Source organism: Dioscorea cayenensis, chromosome 15 (assembly GCF_009730915.1).
Source record: "Dioscorea cayenensis subsp. rotundata cultivar TDr96_F1 chromosome 15, TDr96_F1_v2_PseudoChromosome.rev07_lg8_w22 25.fasta, whole genome shotgun sequence".
Taxonomy (NCBI): domain Eukaryota; kingdom Viridiplantae; phylum Streptophyta; class Magnoliopsida; order Dioscoreales; family Dioscoreaceae; genus Dioscorea; species Dioscorea cayenensis.
In genome coordinates this window covers 21,676,588-21,694,513 of record NC_052485.1, presented here as the reverse complement: position 1 = coordinate 21,694,513, position 17,926 = coordinate 21,676,588, and the positions used below count along the sequence as shown (strand labels likewise).

General features: G+C 32.6%; 2 protein-coding genes across 4 annotated transcripts; one reads left to right on the top strand and one right to left on the bottom strand.

The window, feature by feature from the left end:
- The first annotated feature begins 286 nt into the window (after positions 1 to 286).
- On the top strand, positions 287 to 3,348 carry LOC120276696 (L-ascorbate oxidase homolog). Its single transcript, XM_039283375.1, has 8 exons — positions 287 to 460; positions 554 to 663; positions 747 to 1,017; positions 1,129 to 1,228; positions 1,851 to 2,193; positions 2,288 to 2,659; positions 2,745 to 2,823; positions 2,913 to 3,348. The coding sequence occupies exons 1-8, from the start codon at positions 329 to 331 to the stop codon at positions 3,111 to 3,113; spliced, it is 1,608 nt and encodes a 535-aa protein (XP_039139309.1). The 5' UTR covers positions 287 to 328; the 3' UTR covers positions 3,114 to 3,348.
- A 2,344-nt stretch (positions 3,349 to 5,692) lies between these two features.
- Positions 5,693 to 17,355, bottom strand: LOC120276677 (protein trichome birefringence-like 25). Of its 3 annotated transcripts, none has more exons than XM_039283347.1 (5): positions 17,248 to 17,355; positions 16,917 to 17,155; positions 16,733 to 16,822; positions 6,831 to 7,111; positions 5,693 to 6,603 (listed from the first exon to the last, which is right to left on the bottom strand). In XM_039283347.1, exons 2-5 carry the CDS (start codon positions 17,086 to 17,088, stop codon positions 5,800 to 5,802), a joined length of 1,347 nt encoding a protein of 448 aa, XP_039139281.1. In that variant the 5' UTR covers positions 17,089 to 17,155; positions 17,248 to 17,355; the 3' UTR covers positions 5,693 to 5,799. The 3 variants fall into 3 exon arrangements, with proteins under 3 accessions (XP_039139281.1, XP_039139280.1, XP_039139279.1); XM_039283346.1 differs by lacking the exons at positions 16,733 to 16,822; positions 16,917 to 17,155; positions 17,248 to 17,355 and adding exons at positions 7,227 to 7,334; positions 7,433 to 7,616; positions 7,731 to 7,942; XM_039283345.1 differs by lacking the exons at positions 16,733 to 16,822; positions 16,917 to 17,155; positions 17,248 to 17,355 and adding exons at positions 7,227 to 7,334; positions 7,433 to 7,671; positions 7,764 to 7,942.
- Positions 17,356 to 17,926: the final 571 nt, after the last annotated feature.

Here is a 17,926-nt window from a genome sequence, read left to right as displayed (position 1 = left end):
ATCCAAACTATATATATATATATATATTTAAGCCATCAAAAATTTACATTAAGTTGAAAAATAATTAATAATAATAATAATAATAATAATAATAATAATAAAAGATAAATTGAGTGTTAAATGGATAGAAAAATTAGTAAATTTAGAAGGGTGTTATATGTAAAAAAATCACTAACTGGTTTCTTGTTCGCGCTAACGCGCTAGCGCGTGATGTGCGGAGCCACCCTGGCGTTCACCTTCTCTCTTTCCGCGTCTCTTCTCTCGCTTCTCTACTTATACTCCAACCTCACTCCCATTCCCAAACCCTCATCTCCATCATCATCGCACAATGAATTCCTCTCTCCTTCTCCTCTTCTTCTTCTTCTCCTTCGTTTTCCTCGCTTGCGCTGATGATCCTTATCGGTATTTCACTTGGGTTGTTACTTATGGCACCATTTATCCTCTCGGCACTCCTCAGCAGGTTTGCACTTGTTGTGTTTGATCTATTGCCTCTTTGAACTCGTGGACAGTGATAAAGTTGATTCCTTTATTGGTTTTTTTTTTGTTTCTCCAGGGTATACTGATCAATGGCCAGTTTCCTGGACCTCGTCTTGATTGTGTCACCAATGATAACTTGATTGTCAATGTCATTAACAAGCTTGATGAACCATTCCTCATCACTTGGTATGTTTAATGTGTGTGTGTTTTTTTTTTATTTGCATTGTTTAAGGTGTTTGATGAAATGCTTATGGCTTGTGTTTTTGTAGGAATGGGATTAAACAAAGGAAGAACTCTTGGCAAGATGGAGTTTTGGGGACGAATTGTCCTATTCCGCCTGGTGGGAACTATACTTACAAGTTCCAGTCTAAGGATCAGATTGGCACTTATATGTACTTCCCTTCCACGGCCATGCACCGGGCTGTGGGGGGTTTTGGAGCTTTGAATGTTTACAAAAGAGCTCCGATTCCTTTGCCTTATGATCCACCCGCTGGGGACTTCACTATGCTCATTGGTGATTGGTACAACGCTACCCACAAGGTGTGTGTTTGTTTGGTTGTTCATTGCTGGATCCTTTTGGAGTGGATGCTCTGTTTGGGCATTTTGTTGAATAGTTGTGTTTATGATGTTTTTGTTTGGGTTTTGTTGCAGGCGTTGAGACAAACCTTGGATGCTGGTTTTGCGCTCAAAAACCCTGATGCTCTTCTCATCAATGGGGTGACAAAGTCCACTTCTTTCACTGGAGATCAAGGTATCTTTACTCCCTTCTTGAACCAATGCTTGTTAGATCCAAAACTACTCTCTTTATAAACAAATTCCTTGTTTCTTTACTCGGCCTGTGTCTTCTTAATATTTGGTTGTTTCTTGCATCATAGAAATATACTAATGTTGATATTGTTTATTCTGAATTTTTAATTCATATCACAGACCTATTAGTCTTATCCCTTGTTGTTCATATGAATGATGAATAGTTCTTTATTTGGTTATAGTTCCTAATGGGATCAAGATTTAAGAATGGTTGTTTAGCTTGAAAAATATTAAAATTTAAATGGTAGACACATGAGTTGTTTTCTATCTGGCCTTAAGCAAATGTCAAATTTAGCCATATGATAGTTTATAGTCTTATTATCTCTGTCAGTTCTATGGATGATGAATAGTTTTTCATATGGTCAAAGTCTCTGATGAGATCTGAATATTTCTTTAGCTTCAGAAATATTAAATTTTCAATTGGTGGGCACATGAGTTGTTCTCTATCTGGCTTAAGTAAAAATGTAAAATTTACAAAATAATACAACTATTTTATTTGAAGCAATAATTTCTCTTAAATCAAATGTCTGCAAGTAGCTCATTAAGGCAATGTTGCAATGTTGCAGGGAAGACATACCTCTTTAGGGTCTCAAACATTGGTCTGTTGAATTCCATCAACTTCAGGATCCAAGGCCACAAGCTCAGGGTGGTGGAAGTGGAAGGATCCCATGTTATTCAGAATTTTTATGACAATCTTGATATCCATGTCGGTCAGTCCATTGCTTTCCTTGTCACTCTGGACCAAGCTCCCAAGGACTACTACATTGTCGCCTCCACACGGTATACCCGGAAGTTCCTAACAGCCAGTGGTGTCTTGCACTACAGCAACTCTAAGACTCCTGTTTCCGGGCCAATGCCTAATCCGACTCTCGGTCTCTATGGTTCTATGCAGCAAGCCAGAACTTTCAGGTAATTCAACTACACATGATCCATGTAATTTGCACCGGTGATAATCTCTAGCTCGAGATTGATTTTGTGTATGTTGTTTATTTCTCCATTGTAGATGGAACCTTACAGCCAATGCGGCAAGGCCGAATCCTCAAGGTTCATACCATTATGGTAATATCACAAGGACAAGGCAACTAGTCTTTGCAAGTTCAGCACCTATAGTAAACAGCAAGCAGCGATACGCTGTTAATGGTGTAACATATGTTGTCCCTGATACTCCTCCAAAGCTTGCCGATAATTTCAACATTGCCGGTGTTTTCAGTGTGGACAATATTCCTAGCAACATACCAAGTGGACAAGCACCAGTAGTATTTGCAACCTCAGTCCTTAGATTTAATCTGCATGACTTCATCGAGATCGTATTCCAGAACACTGAGAACACAATGCAGTCATGGCACCTCGACGGATATGATTTCTGGGTTGTTGGGTAAGCAAATTTCTCTTCTTGTAACATGCTAGATTATTTATCGAATTAATTCCAAATTGTGACACATTGTTTGCATGCAATGCAGTTATGGTGCTGGGACCTGGGAACCTAAACACCGAGGAACATACAATTTGGTAGATGCAACAACTAGACACACAGTGCAGGTGACAATACAATTCGATTGTTATTTTATTTATCATTCAAGCACGTCGAGACAGATTGTACTGAAACATTTGTGCTGAAATTGCTGTAGGTGTATCCATATGGATGGTCTGCAATCTTGGTATCTCTTGATAATCAAGGTATGTGGAACATAAGATCGGCAATGTGGTCGAGACAGTATCTTGGTCAGCAATTCTATATCCGAGTATGGACGGCCGAACACAGCTACTCCAGTGAGTATGATATGCCACACAATGCACTTCAATGCGGAAAGGCTAGAGGTCTTCACTGAGATTATTATTACACTGTGATATTTGTCGATGCAAAGAAACTATTTTTCGGTCATGAATTCCATGGCTGAATATAGAAGAAAGAAGAAGAAGAAGAAGAAGAGAATTCTTAGAATGGGCATTTCTTGTGCCAATTTAACAAACATTTATTGTTCTTTTGTTTTGGTCTTTGTTTACAATGTATTAGAAACAATAAATTTATTCAAATGTTTATTAATGAATGCTTTGCTCTATTCATTTATTCATCTGTTCTGAAATTTCAAATTTCTTGGCTATGTGTGTGCTGTTTTCCATAGGATAAGGTGTGGAATGAGCCCAATAGGCCGGGCCGGGCCAGCCCACCACCACAAGTGTTTGGCCCACCACCGGCAGTGGTATATTTAGTTTTTTTAATTTTATTTAACAAGACAAATTTTAAAAATCCAAAATTTTCAAAAAAATTCTTACTAATAAAGAAGTAAATTTTGGGAGCATTTATAAAAAAAATATCTTAAAATAATTATATATATATATATATTCTATATAAAGAGAGAGATGTACGTCTTGAATAGAAATTTTCGCTTTGATACTCAAAGAAATAAAGAAAAAAGATTTGTGTAAAAATCAATTTACTTTAATAAACAAAACATTTCACTATGACTTTTTCTCTTTAATCTTAATCTTAAATATATCAAACAGCTTTTGATTTTTAGAAGAAAATAATAAATTGATATCAATAGCTTGATATATAGATAATAGCCTTCTTGATTGAGTACATAAAAATAAGATTTAATATTTTTTTATAAATACAATTTTGACCGATTATCTTAATATATATATATATATATATATATATATATATATATATATATATATATATATATATATATATATATATATAAATGAAAATTTTAAAAAAAAACTATGGAAAGACATAATTACAACTAACAATGAGACTTATCCCCATCATTTTAATAAATAAAAGCTTACTGTCTAAATTGAAAGGATGATCTTTTCTAACTAGTTTTAAATTTTTGTTTTGAACATATAGATGTCAAAACTAATTGGATAATCAAGTTAAATCTATAACAAGAAAAAGAATTAAAACAGAAATATAAAAAATATAATGCGTGTGTAACGATGTGTTAATCAACATTGATTCATCAACTCCTTTTGTTTTTTTTTAACAAACAAATGACAAATACTCTATTTAGAGAAGTTAGGAACATGCACTATGCAAGATCCTGATTAGCTCATCAACTCATATATATATATATATATATATATATATATATATATATATATATAATTTAATAAACAAAATCTATTTAACTCATGCATGTATCCAATCCAATTCATCTAAACTAACTTCATTTGAGAGAGACTTGCATCTTAAAACTCTATTGTTATAAATCTAAAACAATAACAAATAATAAATATCCAATTTTGATATATATATATATATATATCAAGGATGAATATAAATTCTAGATTTTGGCTGATTATATAAATGGACATCAAGAAGGGAGAATTAATTACATCCCATCTTTCTAATCTATATGCACATATATCTTTATTCTCAGAAGAACAAATTCTAAATATTCTACCAAATTCTGTACATCGAATCATAACTTCAAACTTTCAGATTAAGCTCAACTTTTTATCTTAATAAAGGAAATTATAACATCTAAAAAGTTAACTCTTTTAAAATTTTTTTCCTTTGCCCATATATAGTTCCTCAAATTTGTATATACCTTATATATACATACAGATAAAGTTCAATAATTAAATTATACTCTTTCCGTTACTTTTTATTTGTAATGTTTTTGAGTTTTTTTTTTATTTTTTTTTACTTGTCACATTAGAAATTTTGTGCAACATTAAATAATTTTTTTTTTCAAATTTACTTTTTAATTTAATTAATGTATTTATTCGATTTTCAATAAATCATAATTAACTAAACATTAAATCATATACTCCACTTAATAGAGTTTTAAATAGGGGTAGTTTTGAAAAATAATGAAATTTTTTATAAAATATAGATACCAATTAATTTTAAATAATTTGTTTTAATCAGTATGAATTAGGTAAAATTGACAACTAAAAAAATAAAAAGCAACTGGATAAAAATTTCAGATATATATAGTAATTAAAGATAGAAAGAAAGTAAATAAATAAATAAAGGCAAACATTGTTAAAATATTCATCGAACTCATATTAAAGCATGCACATACACAACTTAAAAACAACAACAACAAAGATGCTGAGTACAATGACAAACGGATGATGCAACCTCGTAATTAAATCTCATGTGTTTTATGTTGAGATTCTCTATTATTGTCAATAAGAGTTTTAACAAAAGAATGCACTCTTTTATCTACTAACTGACTGTTATGTTGGAATCTATTTATACATGTGCATGTATATATATATATATATATATATGTATTGAAAAAGTGATTAATTCATGTATGAGCCTAGGAAAATTTGGAGCAACGTTTATGCATGGACCACTTGGCAAAGTTGGAGGTTTGCATGCATGACAAAATTTAAAGATTTTATCATTTATTTTATGAATGTATTTGGACCGACGTCGCACACATATATTAATTTGCTACTTCAAGCATGGCCGTTCATCAACTTTATTTAAAATAGAAATACATAATAAATAAAAAAGACTGATCAACAATATTGGAATTCTAGAGCAAATTAAGCAGAAACAGAGTCACCAGCAACTCCACTACTTAGCATCTTTAGTACTAGCAGTTCAGCCCAAGTGTCAATAGGACCAGGCAAGCACCAATGCACACAATCATATTGAACCTCTTTCTTCTTATCACTATCAGATGGATTGTAAATACCATAAGAACCTGGATGCCCATCAGGTCTCAAGAGTGAAAGATGGTAAGTATCAAGTAGCTCTATTCTCACACCATTCTTTGCTCCAATGGTTGCAGCCTTCTCACACTCCTCAATTTCAACTTCCCTCATTTTATGGTCTGAAGCATAACCACTGATTTCGTCTTCTCTAAATGGCTTAGTTCTATTGCAAAATTTTTCATCAGGCAACTCTCCATGCTCATAATGCATTGGTGGCCATGTTCTTAAGATAATGAAAGCCTTGTGCTCAGCTGTGGCAATGAACTTTAGACTCAACTTGAGTGCCTTCCTGTAAATCTCATCAGCTGCTAAATGTTTTAGTTTCATGTGAGGTCGACAGTGATGACAACCAATTACTTGGTTGTTCTCATATATGATTGTTGATCTGTAGAAATCTGCGCCACCAGTGATCACCACATAGTCATATTTGTTGTACTCACTGGTCCACTTGTTATCCAGGATGTCAAGGTGAATGTGTAGTTCACTTTGAGATTTATCTCCAGGGTTATCAATTGTCTCATAATGAATCAGAAATGGAGCCCAGATGACATACAATGTGAGGTTATAAGAAGGATAGTACCATGTCCTAGTCTGGAATGATGAGTCATGAAAGATATCAAGAGCCTCTTCTACCTGGATATATTCAATTCAAAATCCAAAAATTGATCAGTCATCCAAATATTAATTTGATATAAATTTTATGTGGAATTAATTTGGACATCAGATTATTATTTATTTATTTTTTTATTTTTTTTGACAAGAGAAACAGATAGCCTAAAAACCCTGTTAAACCGTCAGGGAAGTGCACAAGCCTCGATGGAGCAAGTGGGGATGGGTCGTTGGCGACATCAGATTATTACCTTAGATAGTTGGCAGATCAAGGAGACCACATGGTTATGGCAAATTGAAGCGCCGAGGAATGCAATTGATTTATTTCGCATTGCATTCAGAAATTTCAATGGATCAATGGGATGCGAGTCACAGCCACTAGGTTTCCATCTCCAGTGAAGGTAACCAGTGTCTGGCCTCCCATTCTTCAGACAGTTTAGATATGTTGGTATTTTATTGCAGGTTTCATTTGTGTATGCTGGTCCTGCAGAGTTTGGTATCCATTCTCCAACAGAAAGATCACATACTTGATCTGCACCAGTGTTTAATTAATTCATGAAAGTGCAATTCAAATATTTGAAATTGTAACTCAATCAATTCCTTTCCTTTTGTTTTCAGAAAGAAAAGTCTCTAGAGTTGCTATCTACCTTTCGTTAGCTGCTGCTGCTGCTGCTGCTGCTGCTCTTTAAATATTGATTCCTTCATCACTGGCCTTATTATATTCAATGCATCTTGTTTCTCCAATGACAATGAGACTGAAATTGGCAACAAATTAAGACAAATGTAAAAGAATTAATCAATGCAATTCATCATCCTACAATTCAGTCCAGTTATGTAAAGAGAAAGAAGATACGTTTCTTGGCCTCCATTGTCCATGCATTAGTGTTGCTGATGAAGAGGTAGCAAAGAGCACCTGCCAAGAAGACAACACCAAAGAACTTGAAGAATATCAAGCTTATACTACTCCTCCCCTCATTTGCATGATGCAGTGGCTCATAGCCACCTACTACAGCCTTGTCTGCCATTGCAATATCTGTCTACACACCCAAAAAGCACAAAAGAACAGCCTAATGTATGCTACTCCATTCCGTCCGGTTGAAAAATTGAACAACGATTTAAAAAGAAAATCATAAGCAATCCCACAAAGATACCAAATTTAACGAGGTTCGGCAGAGTATGTCTACGTCCACTCCGCTCTGCAGCTCTGTTCTGCTTTGCTATATCATCTGCCTGTTCACCATGTATACATATATAAGAGCCACACCCAATTGAGTTTCAATGAATTATTGTATTGGATTTTATTGCACTCAGACATGGCTTTTTTTTCTCCACATAAGGTGGACAAAAGCCACTCTTACTGGGCAAGAGCATGGCAATTTTGTCTATATACCATTGAAGGTATTAAATATAAATTTTATCTGTATTGTCTCAATTATTCATTGCCATTGATCAATCTACTGAGCTTATACCATAAACGGAGCTTTCAATTTTTGTGTGGCCTCGGTTGAATCTCCATGATATATATATATATATATCCTGCATTATTTTTGTAGAAATTGAAGAAAATGAAGTTTCCAGTTGAGCAACTTGAGCTGTAGGTTGGATATGCTACAATATCATGTAGTGGATGCCTAGCAAATTGTGCTTAATTTTTTTTAAAAAAAATACACTATATATTAAGTTATTCTTCCAATTTATTTATTATTTTTAATAATTTATAATTCTGTGGCCCAATTTTTTTTTTAAATCAAGAAAGTGAAGATTTTTCCTCTTGTATAATAACCTAATTCACCACAACAATTCTATAATTTTTTTTAAAAATTATGTATAAGTCATGGAAAAAAAATTTAAATCCTCCACTTTTGAGTTTTAAGAGAAACAACAATGCTTTGTTTTGTATTCCTTCACTCTGGTGATCTGTGTTGTTTTTTATTTTTTCTCTTACTAATATTATTGTTACGTCTTACTTCTTCAGTAATGATATGCGTAGTTTATTTATTTTTTAAAATTAAAACAAAAAAACAAAAAATCAACTACGACCTGTTGCATGGGTGGTTAATCATTGTTCTTCAACCTTTGTGAAAACTATGTGGTAGAGAAACTTAAAAAAATTTGCACCTTTAAGCAAACTTGTGGTATATATATCTTTTGATGTTTTTGACAGTTAGATATAATTGACACACTTTGGTATATATATATATATATATATCGACAAACAATTCCTGTGGCCCTTCATATAGACCAAAGAACAACCACCAGATCCGATTAATGCCAATAATGTATAACTTGGCATATGGCTTTTACCAAACCTTGCATTTGTAGCAAATAAATCCAGTAACTTCCATCAACTTCAGGATCCAAGGCCACAAGTTCAGGTTGGTGGAAGCAGAAGGATCCCATGTTCTTCAGAATTTATTTATTTATTTATTTATTTATTTTGGGTGAGATGAGTGGTTCGGTGAGTGATTAGGCCGCTAAGAAAAACAAGGACATACACAAACCTCGGCAGAGCAAGTGGGGGCGGGGAATATGCACATATAGTGTTAGGACCATGCACATATAACCACTGCTCACACTCCTAGAAATGTACTCTCATCATAATTCAAACTCACACGACTTATGAAGAGTTGTAATGGAGATCTAACTACTAATAGACCACATGATTATTGGTGTTGTTTAGAATTTTATATATGCGCTGAACATAGAAGAAAAGGAAGAAAGAATTCTTAGAATGGGCATTTCTTGTGCCAATTTAACAAACATTTATTGTACTTTTGTTTTGTTTTTGCTTACAATGTATTAGAAACAATAAATTTATTCAAATGTTTATTAATGAATGCTTTGCCCTATTCATTTATTTATCTGTTCTGAAATTTTTTGGCTATGTGTGTTCCTATTTTTCGTAGACAAAGTGTTGCATGGGCCGAAGGGGGGCCAGGGCAGCCCACTAACCACTGATGGTTGGCCCACCACCGACAGTGGTCTATTTAGTTTTTAATTTTTAATTTAACAATAAAAAAATAAATAAAATCTAAAATTTTCAAAAAAAAATTCTTAATAGTAAAGAAGAAAATTTTGGGAGCATTTATATATTAAAAAAAAAATCTTAAAATAATTATGTATATTAAAAGAGAAAACCATCAAATGTATATATACACACATTGAGAGAGATGCTGCTCTTGAAAAGAATTTTTGCTTTGATGCAAAGAATTAAAGGAAAAAAATATTTGTGTAAAAATCAATTTTCTTTTATAAACAAAACATTTCACTGACCCTCTTAAAAAAAAAAAAAAACATTTCACTGACAGCTGTTGATTTTAGAAGAAAATAATAAATTGATATCAATAGCTTGATATAGAGAATAGCTTTCTTGATTGCGCACATAAAAATAAATTTAATATTTTTATATATATACAATTTTGACCGATTATCATTAAAAAAATATAAAAGTATTAATGAAGTTTTGTAAACAAAAAAACTAATAGAAAGACATAATTACAACTAACAATTTGAGACTTATCCCTATTATTTTAATGGATCTGTTTTAACTAGTTTTATCTTTTTGTTTTGAACATATAGATGTCAGAACTAATTGGAAGATCAAGTTAAATCTATAAACAAAAAAAATAATTAAAACAAAATTCTAAGAAATATAATGTGCCAAACATGAGTTAACCAACACTGATTCATTAATTTTTTTTTTTTCTGTTTTCTTTTTAACAAACAAAATAACAAGTATTCTTTTTGAAGAGGATATGTACTATGTGAACTCTATAAGCATAAGTCCTCCTCCAAATAAACACCCTAGTCAAGGATTTAATGTCAGTAGACCAAGAGTCCATTGACTCATCAACTCATATATATATTAACAAAATCTATTAACTCATGTACCCAATCCAATTCATCTAAAATAATTTAATTTGAAAGAGACTTACATCTTAAAACTCTATTGCTATAAATCTAAAACTATTAAGAATATAATATTATAATGCAAAGATAGTAATAAAAATAGAAAGCCAAAATATTTATCAAAATCCCAAAAACTTTGTAAAATTGACCTCCTCTTCTTTTTCTTCTTTTATTTCTCTTTTCTTTCTCTTCTCTATCTCACAGGAGGTATTTATAGGGATATAAGAATTGAATGAACGGCCAGGATCGATTTGATCCAACGGTCCAAAATACGGTGGAATAGTAACAGTACTGGCGGCTGCTACAGTACCACATGCTCAGGTGCTACAGTAAAATCTAGAAGTTGGTATAGTAATGCCGGATGCTACAGTATCACATGACTAATTGCTACAGTATTGCGGTTGCTACAGTGATTTGCTGCAGTATGCATCCATTATAATATTTATTTATAACAAAAACAATATTAAATATCAAATATCCAATTTTGATAACAAAAACAAGTCAAGAATGAATATAAATTCTATATTTTGGCTGATCATATAAATGCACATCATGAAGGGAATTACATCCCATGATTCCATCTTTCTAATTTGTATACCCATAAATCTTTATTCTCAGAAGAACAAAATCTAAATATTCTACCAAATTCTTTACATCAAATCATAGCTTCAAACTTTCAGATTAAGCTCAACTCTTTATCCTAATAAGGGAAATCATAATATCTAAAAAGTTAACTCTATTTAAAATTTATTCTTTTGCCCCAAATATAGTTCCTCAAACTTGTATATCTTGCATACACAAATAAAGTTCAATAATTAAATTATATCTGATAACATATCATACATTAAAGAGATTGGGTGGAGAATATATGAGCTCCAAGTTTCAAGGGAGTGATAAATAGAAAAAAGCAAAGATATATGAAGAGAGAGAGACAGAAAAGAAGGTAGTCTTCCAATTGTCAATGTTAATGTCTCATCAGCTCTTTCTATCTATGCAAAACCCAACACTAAAAAGAATCTCTACTTTAGGGGGGCGTTTGGTTTGGAGGAGTGGAATGTGAATGACTCCTTACATTGGGTAAGGCTTTGTTTGGATGTGGAGTAATGGGAGTAGGAGAGTATTGAGGAAGGAGTGAAGGGGTTATGATGGGGTATTCACAATGACCTAAAAAATGGGGGGTTTCTTCATTACTGACATGCAAAATGACCATAGTGCCCTTGAACAAATATTTCTCTCCTTTCTCTCTAGATCATTCAAGTGGCTGTGGAGCTGGAGAGAGATCACAATCGACGGGGCGGTTGTGGAGAAAAATCGCAATCGTCGAGGCTGTTGAGTGAACGGTGAGTAGCAAACGACCGACGACTATTTAACGAAATACTAGTTGGTTTTTCTCTAAAGATCTGGATTCTTTCTTTTGCTTTGAATGGATGCTGGCTTTTTTCTATGTTTTGATCCAACAGATCTGTTTTTGATTGTTTTTTTTTTTGGGTCTGATCTTTAACCTTGTTGTTTGAGTTGTTTTTTTGTTTTTTTAATGTCGATCATCCGATCCGGATCTTGGGACAAAAATTTGGTTTTTGTGTTGGCGTGCAAACTTTGATGTATTGGATCTTTTTTATGGTTTCGATTGTGAGCCATTTGTGGAGATAACAAAGATCTTCAACTTTTCTCAGTGAAGGATTTCTTTATTTTTTCTTTTTTCTCTTATGTCTTGGATAAAGGTTTTTGAAAATGATGCAAGTAATCATTTAGCATCTTTTGTTGGCTGATTACTCTACGAATTATTCAATTTAAAATGCTCAAATTTTCCTGTATTAATCCTAACACTCACTCTATGTTTATCTTAAGCAGTATTAATCCTATTACTCACTCTGTATTAATCCCAAAAAAATACAAATAAAGCATAGCAATATCCACTTTTTCCATTTGTTGTTCACAAGAATGTTTGTTGAATGCATCTCTTGGATTGGCTGATAAATTTTCAAACTTAAAAACTTTTAGATTGTACCACTTCAATAACCATGCCTATTGCATTCAATAAACTGATGTTTTGGTCTACATTACAATGCTTGGTTTTTTAGTGAAAGAGAAATGATAAGCAACCATGTTCTTGAAGACCATCAATTGTGATAATGTTAACTATTATTATTAATTTTATTTCAAGTTACTGGGAATGATTTATGAGTTCAATTTATACAACTTTAGTGACATAGTCATACAATGCAAACAAATGTCATGCTATTGTATTTATTATGGTATGTCAATCTCTGTGACTTTTGTGTTGGAACCACTCTAGCATGATTTTATTTTTAGTTTTTAGTTTTTTTTTTTAATAAATGCTCTGTTTATTGTGAATAAAGTAAGGCAACAGGACAAGGATCATCTACCAATTTGAGTTTAAGAGATCCACCAAATCATTCTCTATTAATGACTAAGCAAACATCATCCTCTGTTTATATATATTACAAGTTTTAAATATAATAATTATATATATTCCCACATGAATTATTTTTTTGTTGTGCTTCTATATATTGATTATGCAATAGTCTTAAGTTACTTCAATATTAATGTTTTCTCTACATGTGTTTTTTTTTATAAATAATTTTAGATTTTCTTTCAAGTTATTTTCATTTTTTTAGTTAAGACGTGGAGAATTAATATATGTGTTATTGTTAACTTTTAGATTTTGACAACATGACCAAGCTTAAACAACTTCGGCTATATTGCGTTATGATCATATGTTATATGTACGTAATGACACTCATGATCACTACATGTTTGGCAAAACGACGTAATGAAAGACAAAGAATGATTCAACATGAGATTTCATCGACATCTATTAGACGCTGCAAGCAACATGAGTACCTGCACCGTATAGTTTTTGAAAATGATGTTAAGTGCATTGACAAACTACGCATGGATCGACATTGTTTTCATAATTTGTGTCAATTATTAATTACAACTGGTGGGTTACGAGGCACGATAAACATTGCCGTCCACGAAATGGTCGCAATGTTTCTAAATATTCCATGTTAAGAATAGAGTAATTAAAATTGATTTTCTTCGATCAGGCGAGACAGCTAGTCGGCATTTCCATGCTGTGTTGAAGTCAGTCATTCTCTGTCATTCTGTTCTTTTGAAGAAACCAGAACCTGTACCAGAGAATTCAACTGATTTTAGATGGAAGTGGTTTAAGGTTGGGCTATACCCCACCTAGTATGTAATCTCTTTGGTTTTATGTAATTTGATCGGATGGTTATAAATATTTTGATGTTTGCATGTTGAATGAATGATGTTTGTTGTAATTTGATTGGATGATTAAGAATATTTAGATGTTTGTATGTTGAATGAATGTTGCATGATTTTGTTGTAATTTGATCGGATGGTTATAAATATTTTAATGTTTGTATGTTGAATGCATGTTGAATGATGATTGTTGTAATTTGATGTTTGTTATAATTAGAGAGGTTTTCATTAACCAATTTTTTTTTGGAAATATTTTTTAGGACATTAACCAAATTGTAATTAGTTATTTAAATCTATTAATTATTTATTTATCATAATATTAACAACAAATTTGTACATTAATCAATATGAATGGCTAAAAAAAATAATTATTATGGTTCACAATATGTTTATTTAAAAATATATTTAAATTGGTAATTATCTATTTATTATAATTAATTACTCGCTAATTACTGATATTAACAAAAATTTTGGAAATTTTGTGACATATTAAAATTAAATATTTATTTATGATAATTAATTTACATAAATACTTAAATATTTATTTACAATATAATTTTTTTTAATTCATTTGTATAAAGGGCATAAAAGTCATTTTATCACACTTTTTTCTTTTCACTTTTCCCATTCCCAATAAACTACATCTCCAATCTTTTCAACCAAACAAAGTTTTTATTCACATTCCTTTTCCAATCCTCCTCATTTTCATTACCTTTCCACTCCATTCCATTACATTCCTTGCAACCAAACGCCCCCTTAGTTCTTCTCATTCAAACAAAAGCACTTCACTCTTTTCTTTTTCTCCTCTAAAAATGATAAGAAGTTCAGAGATATATAATACTTAAAGACAGGAAGAAAATAAATAAATAAATAAATAAAGGCAAACATTGTTAAAATATTGATCTCTTATTAAAGCATGCACATACACAACCCAAACATAGAAAAAAAAAAAACAACAACAACAAAGATGCTGAACAATGACAAACTGTTTGCGTTGCTGAATTTCTGTTGAGATTCTCTATTATTGTCAACAAAAGTTTTAACAAAAGAATGCACTCTTTTATCTACTAACTGACTGTGATGTTGGATTCTAAACATGCATGGGTTCATGCATATGAGTTAATGTGATTCATGTATATATATAAATATATATTGAAAAAGTGATTAATTTAGAGTAAATTTTCTGGTGAGTATCTAACTTTAGCTTTATTTCAGTTTGAGCACTAACTTTCAATTTGTATCGAAATGAGTTTTAAATTTTAATTTCATTTCTCCGGCGAGGTAATTGGGGATTTCTGGTGGATTTTTGGTGACGTGGACACCTGAAAGTATGCGTGGATACTCTAGGCCCATGTCACAAACTCGATAATTCATCCACTGGCAAGCTTTCTGGGGTCCACATTATCAAAAATCCCTAATTACCCCACGGGAGAAATGAAATTAAATTTTAATGCTCATTTTAATACAAATTAACAGTTAGTACTCAAACTGAAATAAAACTAAAAGTTAAGTCCTCACTAGAAAAATTTACCTCATTAATTTATGTATGAGCCTAGGAATTTGGAGCAACGTTTATGCATGGCCCACTTAGCAAAGTTGGAGGTTTGCATGCATGAGAAAATTTAAGGATTTTATCATTTATTTTATTTAAAATAGAAACACATAATAAATAAAAAGATTGAATGGCATTCTAGAGCAAATTAAACAGAAACAGAGTCACCAGCAACTCCACTAATTAGCATTAGTACTAGCAATTCACTCCAAGTGTCAATAGGACCAGGCAAGCACCAATGTACACAATCATTATGAACCTCTTTCTTCTTATCACTATCAAATGGATTGTAAATACCATAAGGACCTGGATGTCCATCAGGTCTCAAGAGTGAAAGATGGTAAGTATCAAGTAGCTCTATTCTCACCCCATTCTTTGCTCCAATGGTTGTAGCCTTCTCACACTCCTCAACCTCAACTTCCCTCATTTTATTATGGTCTGAAAAAGCACCACTGATTTCCCCTTCTCTAAATGGCTTAGTTATATTGCAAACTTTTTCATTAGGTAACTCTCCATCCTCATAGTGCATTGGTGACCATGTTCTTAGGATAAGGAAGGCCTTGTGCTCAGCTGTGGCAATGAAATTTAGACTCAACTGGAGTGCCTTCCTGTAAATCTCATCAGCTGCTAAATGTTTTAGTTTCATGTGAGGTCAACAGTGATGACAACCAATTACTTGGTTGTTCTCATATATGATTGTTGATCTGTAGAAATCTGCGCCACCAGTGATCACCACATAGTCATATTTGTTGTACTCACTGGTCCACTTGTTATGCAGGATGTCAAGGTGAATGTGTAGTTCACTTTGAGATTTATCTCCATGGTTATCAATTGTCTCATAATGAATCAGGAATGGAGCCCAGATAACATACAATGTGAGGTTATGAGAAGGATAGTACCATGTTCTAGTCTTGAATGATGAGTCATGAAAGATATCAAGAGCCTCTTCTACCTTGATTCAATTCAAAATTCATTGAGTCATCCAAATATTAATTAGATATAAAATTTATGTGGAATTAATTTGGACATCAGATTATTACCTTAGATAGTTGGCAGATCAAGGAGAGCACATGATTATGGCAAATTGAAGCCCCGAGGAATGCGATTGATTTATTTTGCATTGCATTCAGAAATTTCAGTGGATCAATGGGATGCAAGTCACAGGCACTAGATTTCCATCTCCAGTGAAGGTAATCAGTATCAGGCCTTCCATTCTTCAGACAGTTTAGATATGTTGGTATTTTATTGCAGGTTTCATTTGTGTATGCTGGTCCTGCAGAGTTTCCATTCTCCAACAGAAAGATCACATACTTGATCTGCACCAGTAATTAATTAATTCATTAAAGTGCAATTCAAATATCTGAAATTGTAACTCAATCAATTCCTTTCCTTTTGTTTTCAGAAAGACAGAAACTGAGAAAAGTACTCTCTAGAGTTGTTATCTACCTTTCTTTAGCTGCTGCTGCTCTTTAAATATTGATTCCTTCATCAGTGGCCTTATGCTCAATGCATCTTGTTTCTCCAATGACAATGAGACTGAAATTGGCAACAAAGACAAATGTAAAAGAATTAATCAATGCAATGCATCATCCCACAATGCAGTCCAGTTATGCAAAGAGAAAGAAGATACGTTTCTTGGCCTCCATTGTCCATGCATTAAAGTTGCTGATGAAGAGGTAGCAAAGGGCACCTGCCAAGAAGACAACACCAAAGAATTTGAAGAATATCAAGCTTATGCTACTCCTCCCCTCATTTGCATGATGCAGTGGCTCATAGTCACCTACTTCAGCCTCATCTGCCATTGCAATATCTGTCTACACACCCAGAAAGCACAAAAGAACAGCCTAATGTATGCTGCTCCATTCCGTCCTGTTGAGAAATTGAACAACGATCTAAAGAGAAAATCACAAACAATCATACAAAGACACCAAATTTAATGAGGTTCGATAGAGTATGCCTACGTCCACTCCGCTCTGTAGCTCCGTTCAGCTCCGCTCTATCATCTGCCCGTTCACCATATATACATGAGACACACCCAATTGAGTTTCAATGGATTATTGTATTGGATTTTATTGCACTCAAACATGGCTTTTTTTTCTCCACATTATAAGGTGGACAAGCCAGCCACTCTTACTTGGCAAGAGCATGGCAATTTTGTCTATATACCATTGAAAATATTAAATATAAATTTTATCTGTATTGTCTCAATTATTCATTGCCAGCTCAAAATGTCCATTTTTTCTCAGGTGCCATTGATCAATCTGCTGAGCTTATTCCATAAACGGAGCTTTCAATTTTTGTGTGGCCTCGGTTGAATCTCCATGAGGTATATATATATATATATATATATATATATCTCCTGCATTATTTCTGTAGAAATTGAAGAAAATGAAGTTTCCAGTTGAGATGTAGGTTGGATATGCTACAATATCATGCAGTGGATGCCAAGCAAATTGTGGCTTTTTTTTAAAATATTACAATTTTTTTAATTATATACCAAAATAAGTATCTTTCAGATTAATTACCAAAATGCGCAAAAAGTATCATGCAGTGTACTTTAGACAAGTCTTTTTCTTGACATGGGATTATATTTAAATTTTTAATTTTATAATAGTTTTTTATATGAAATTTTACATTTAC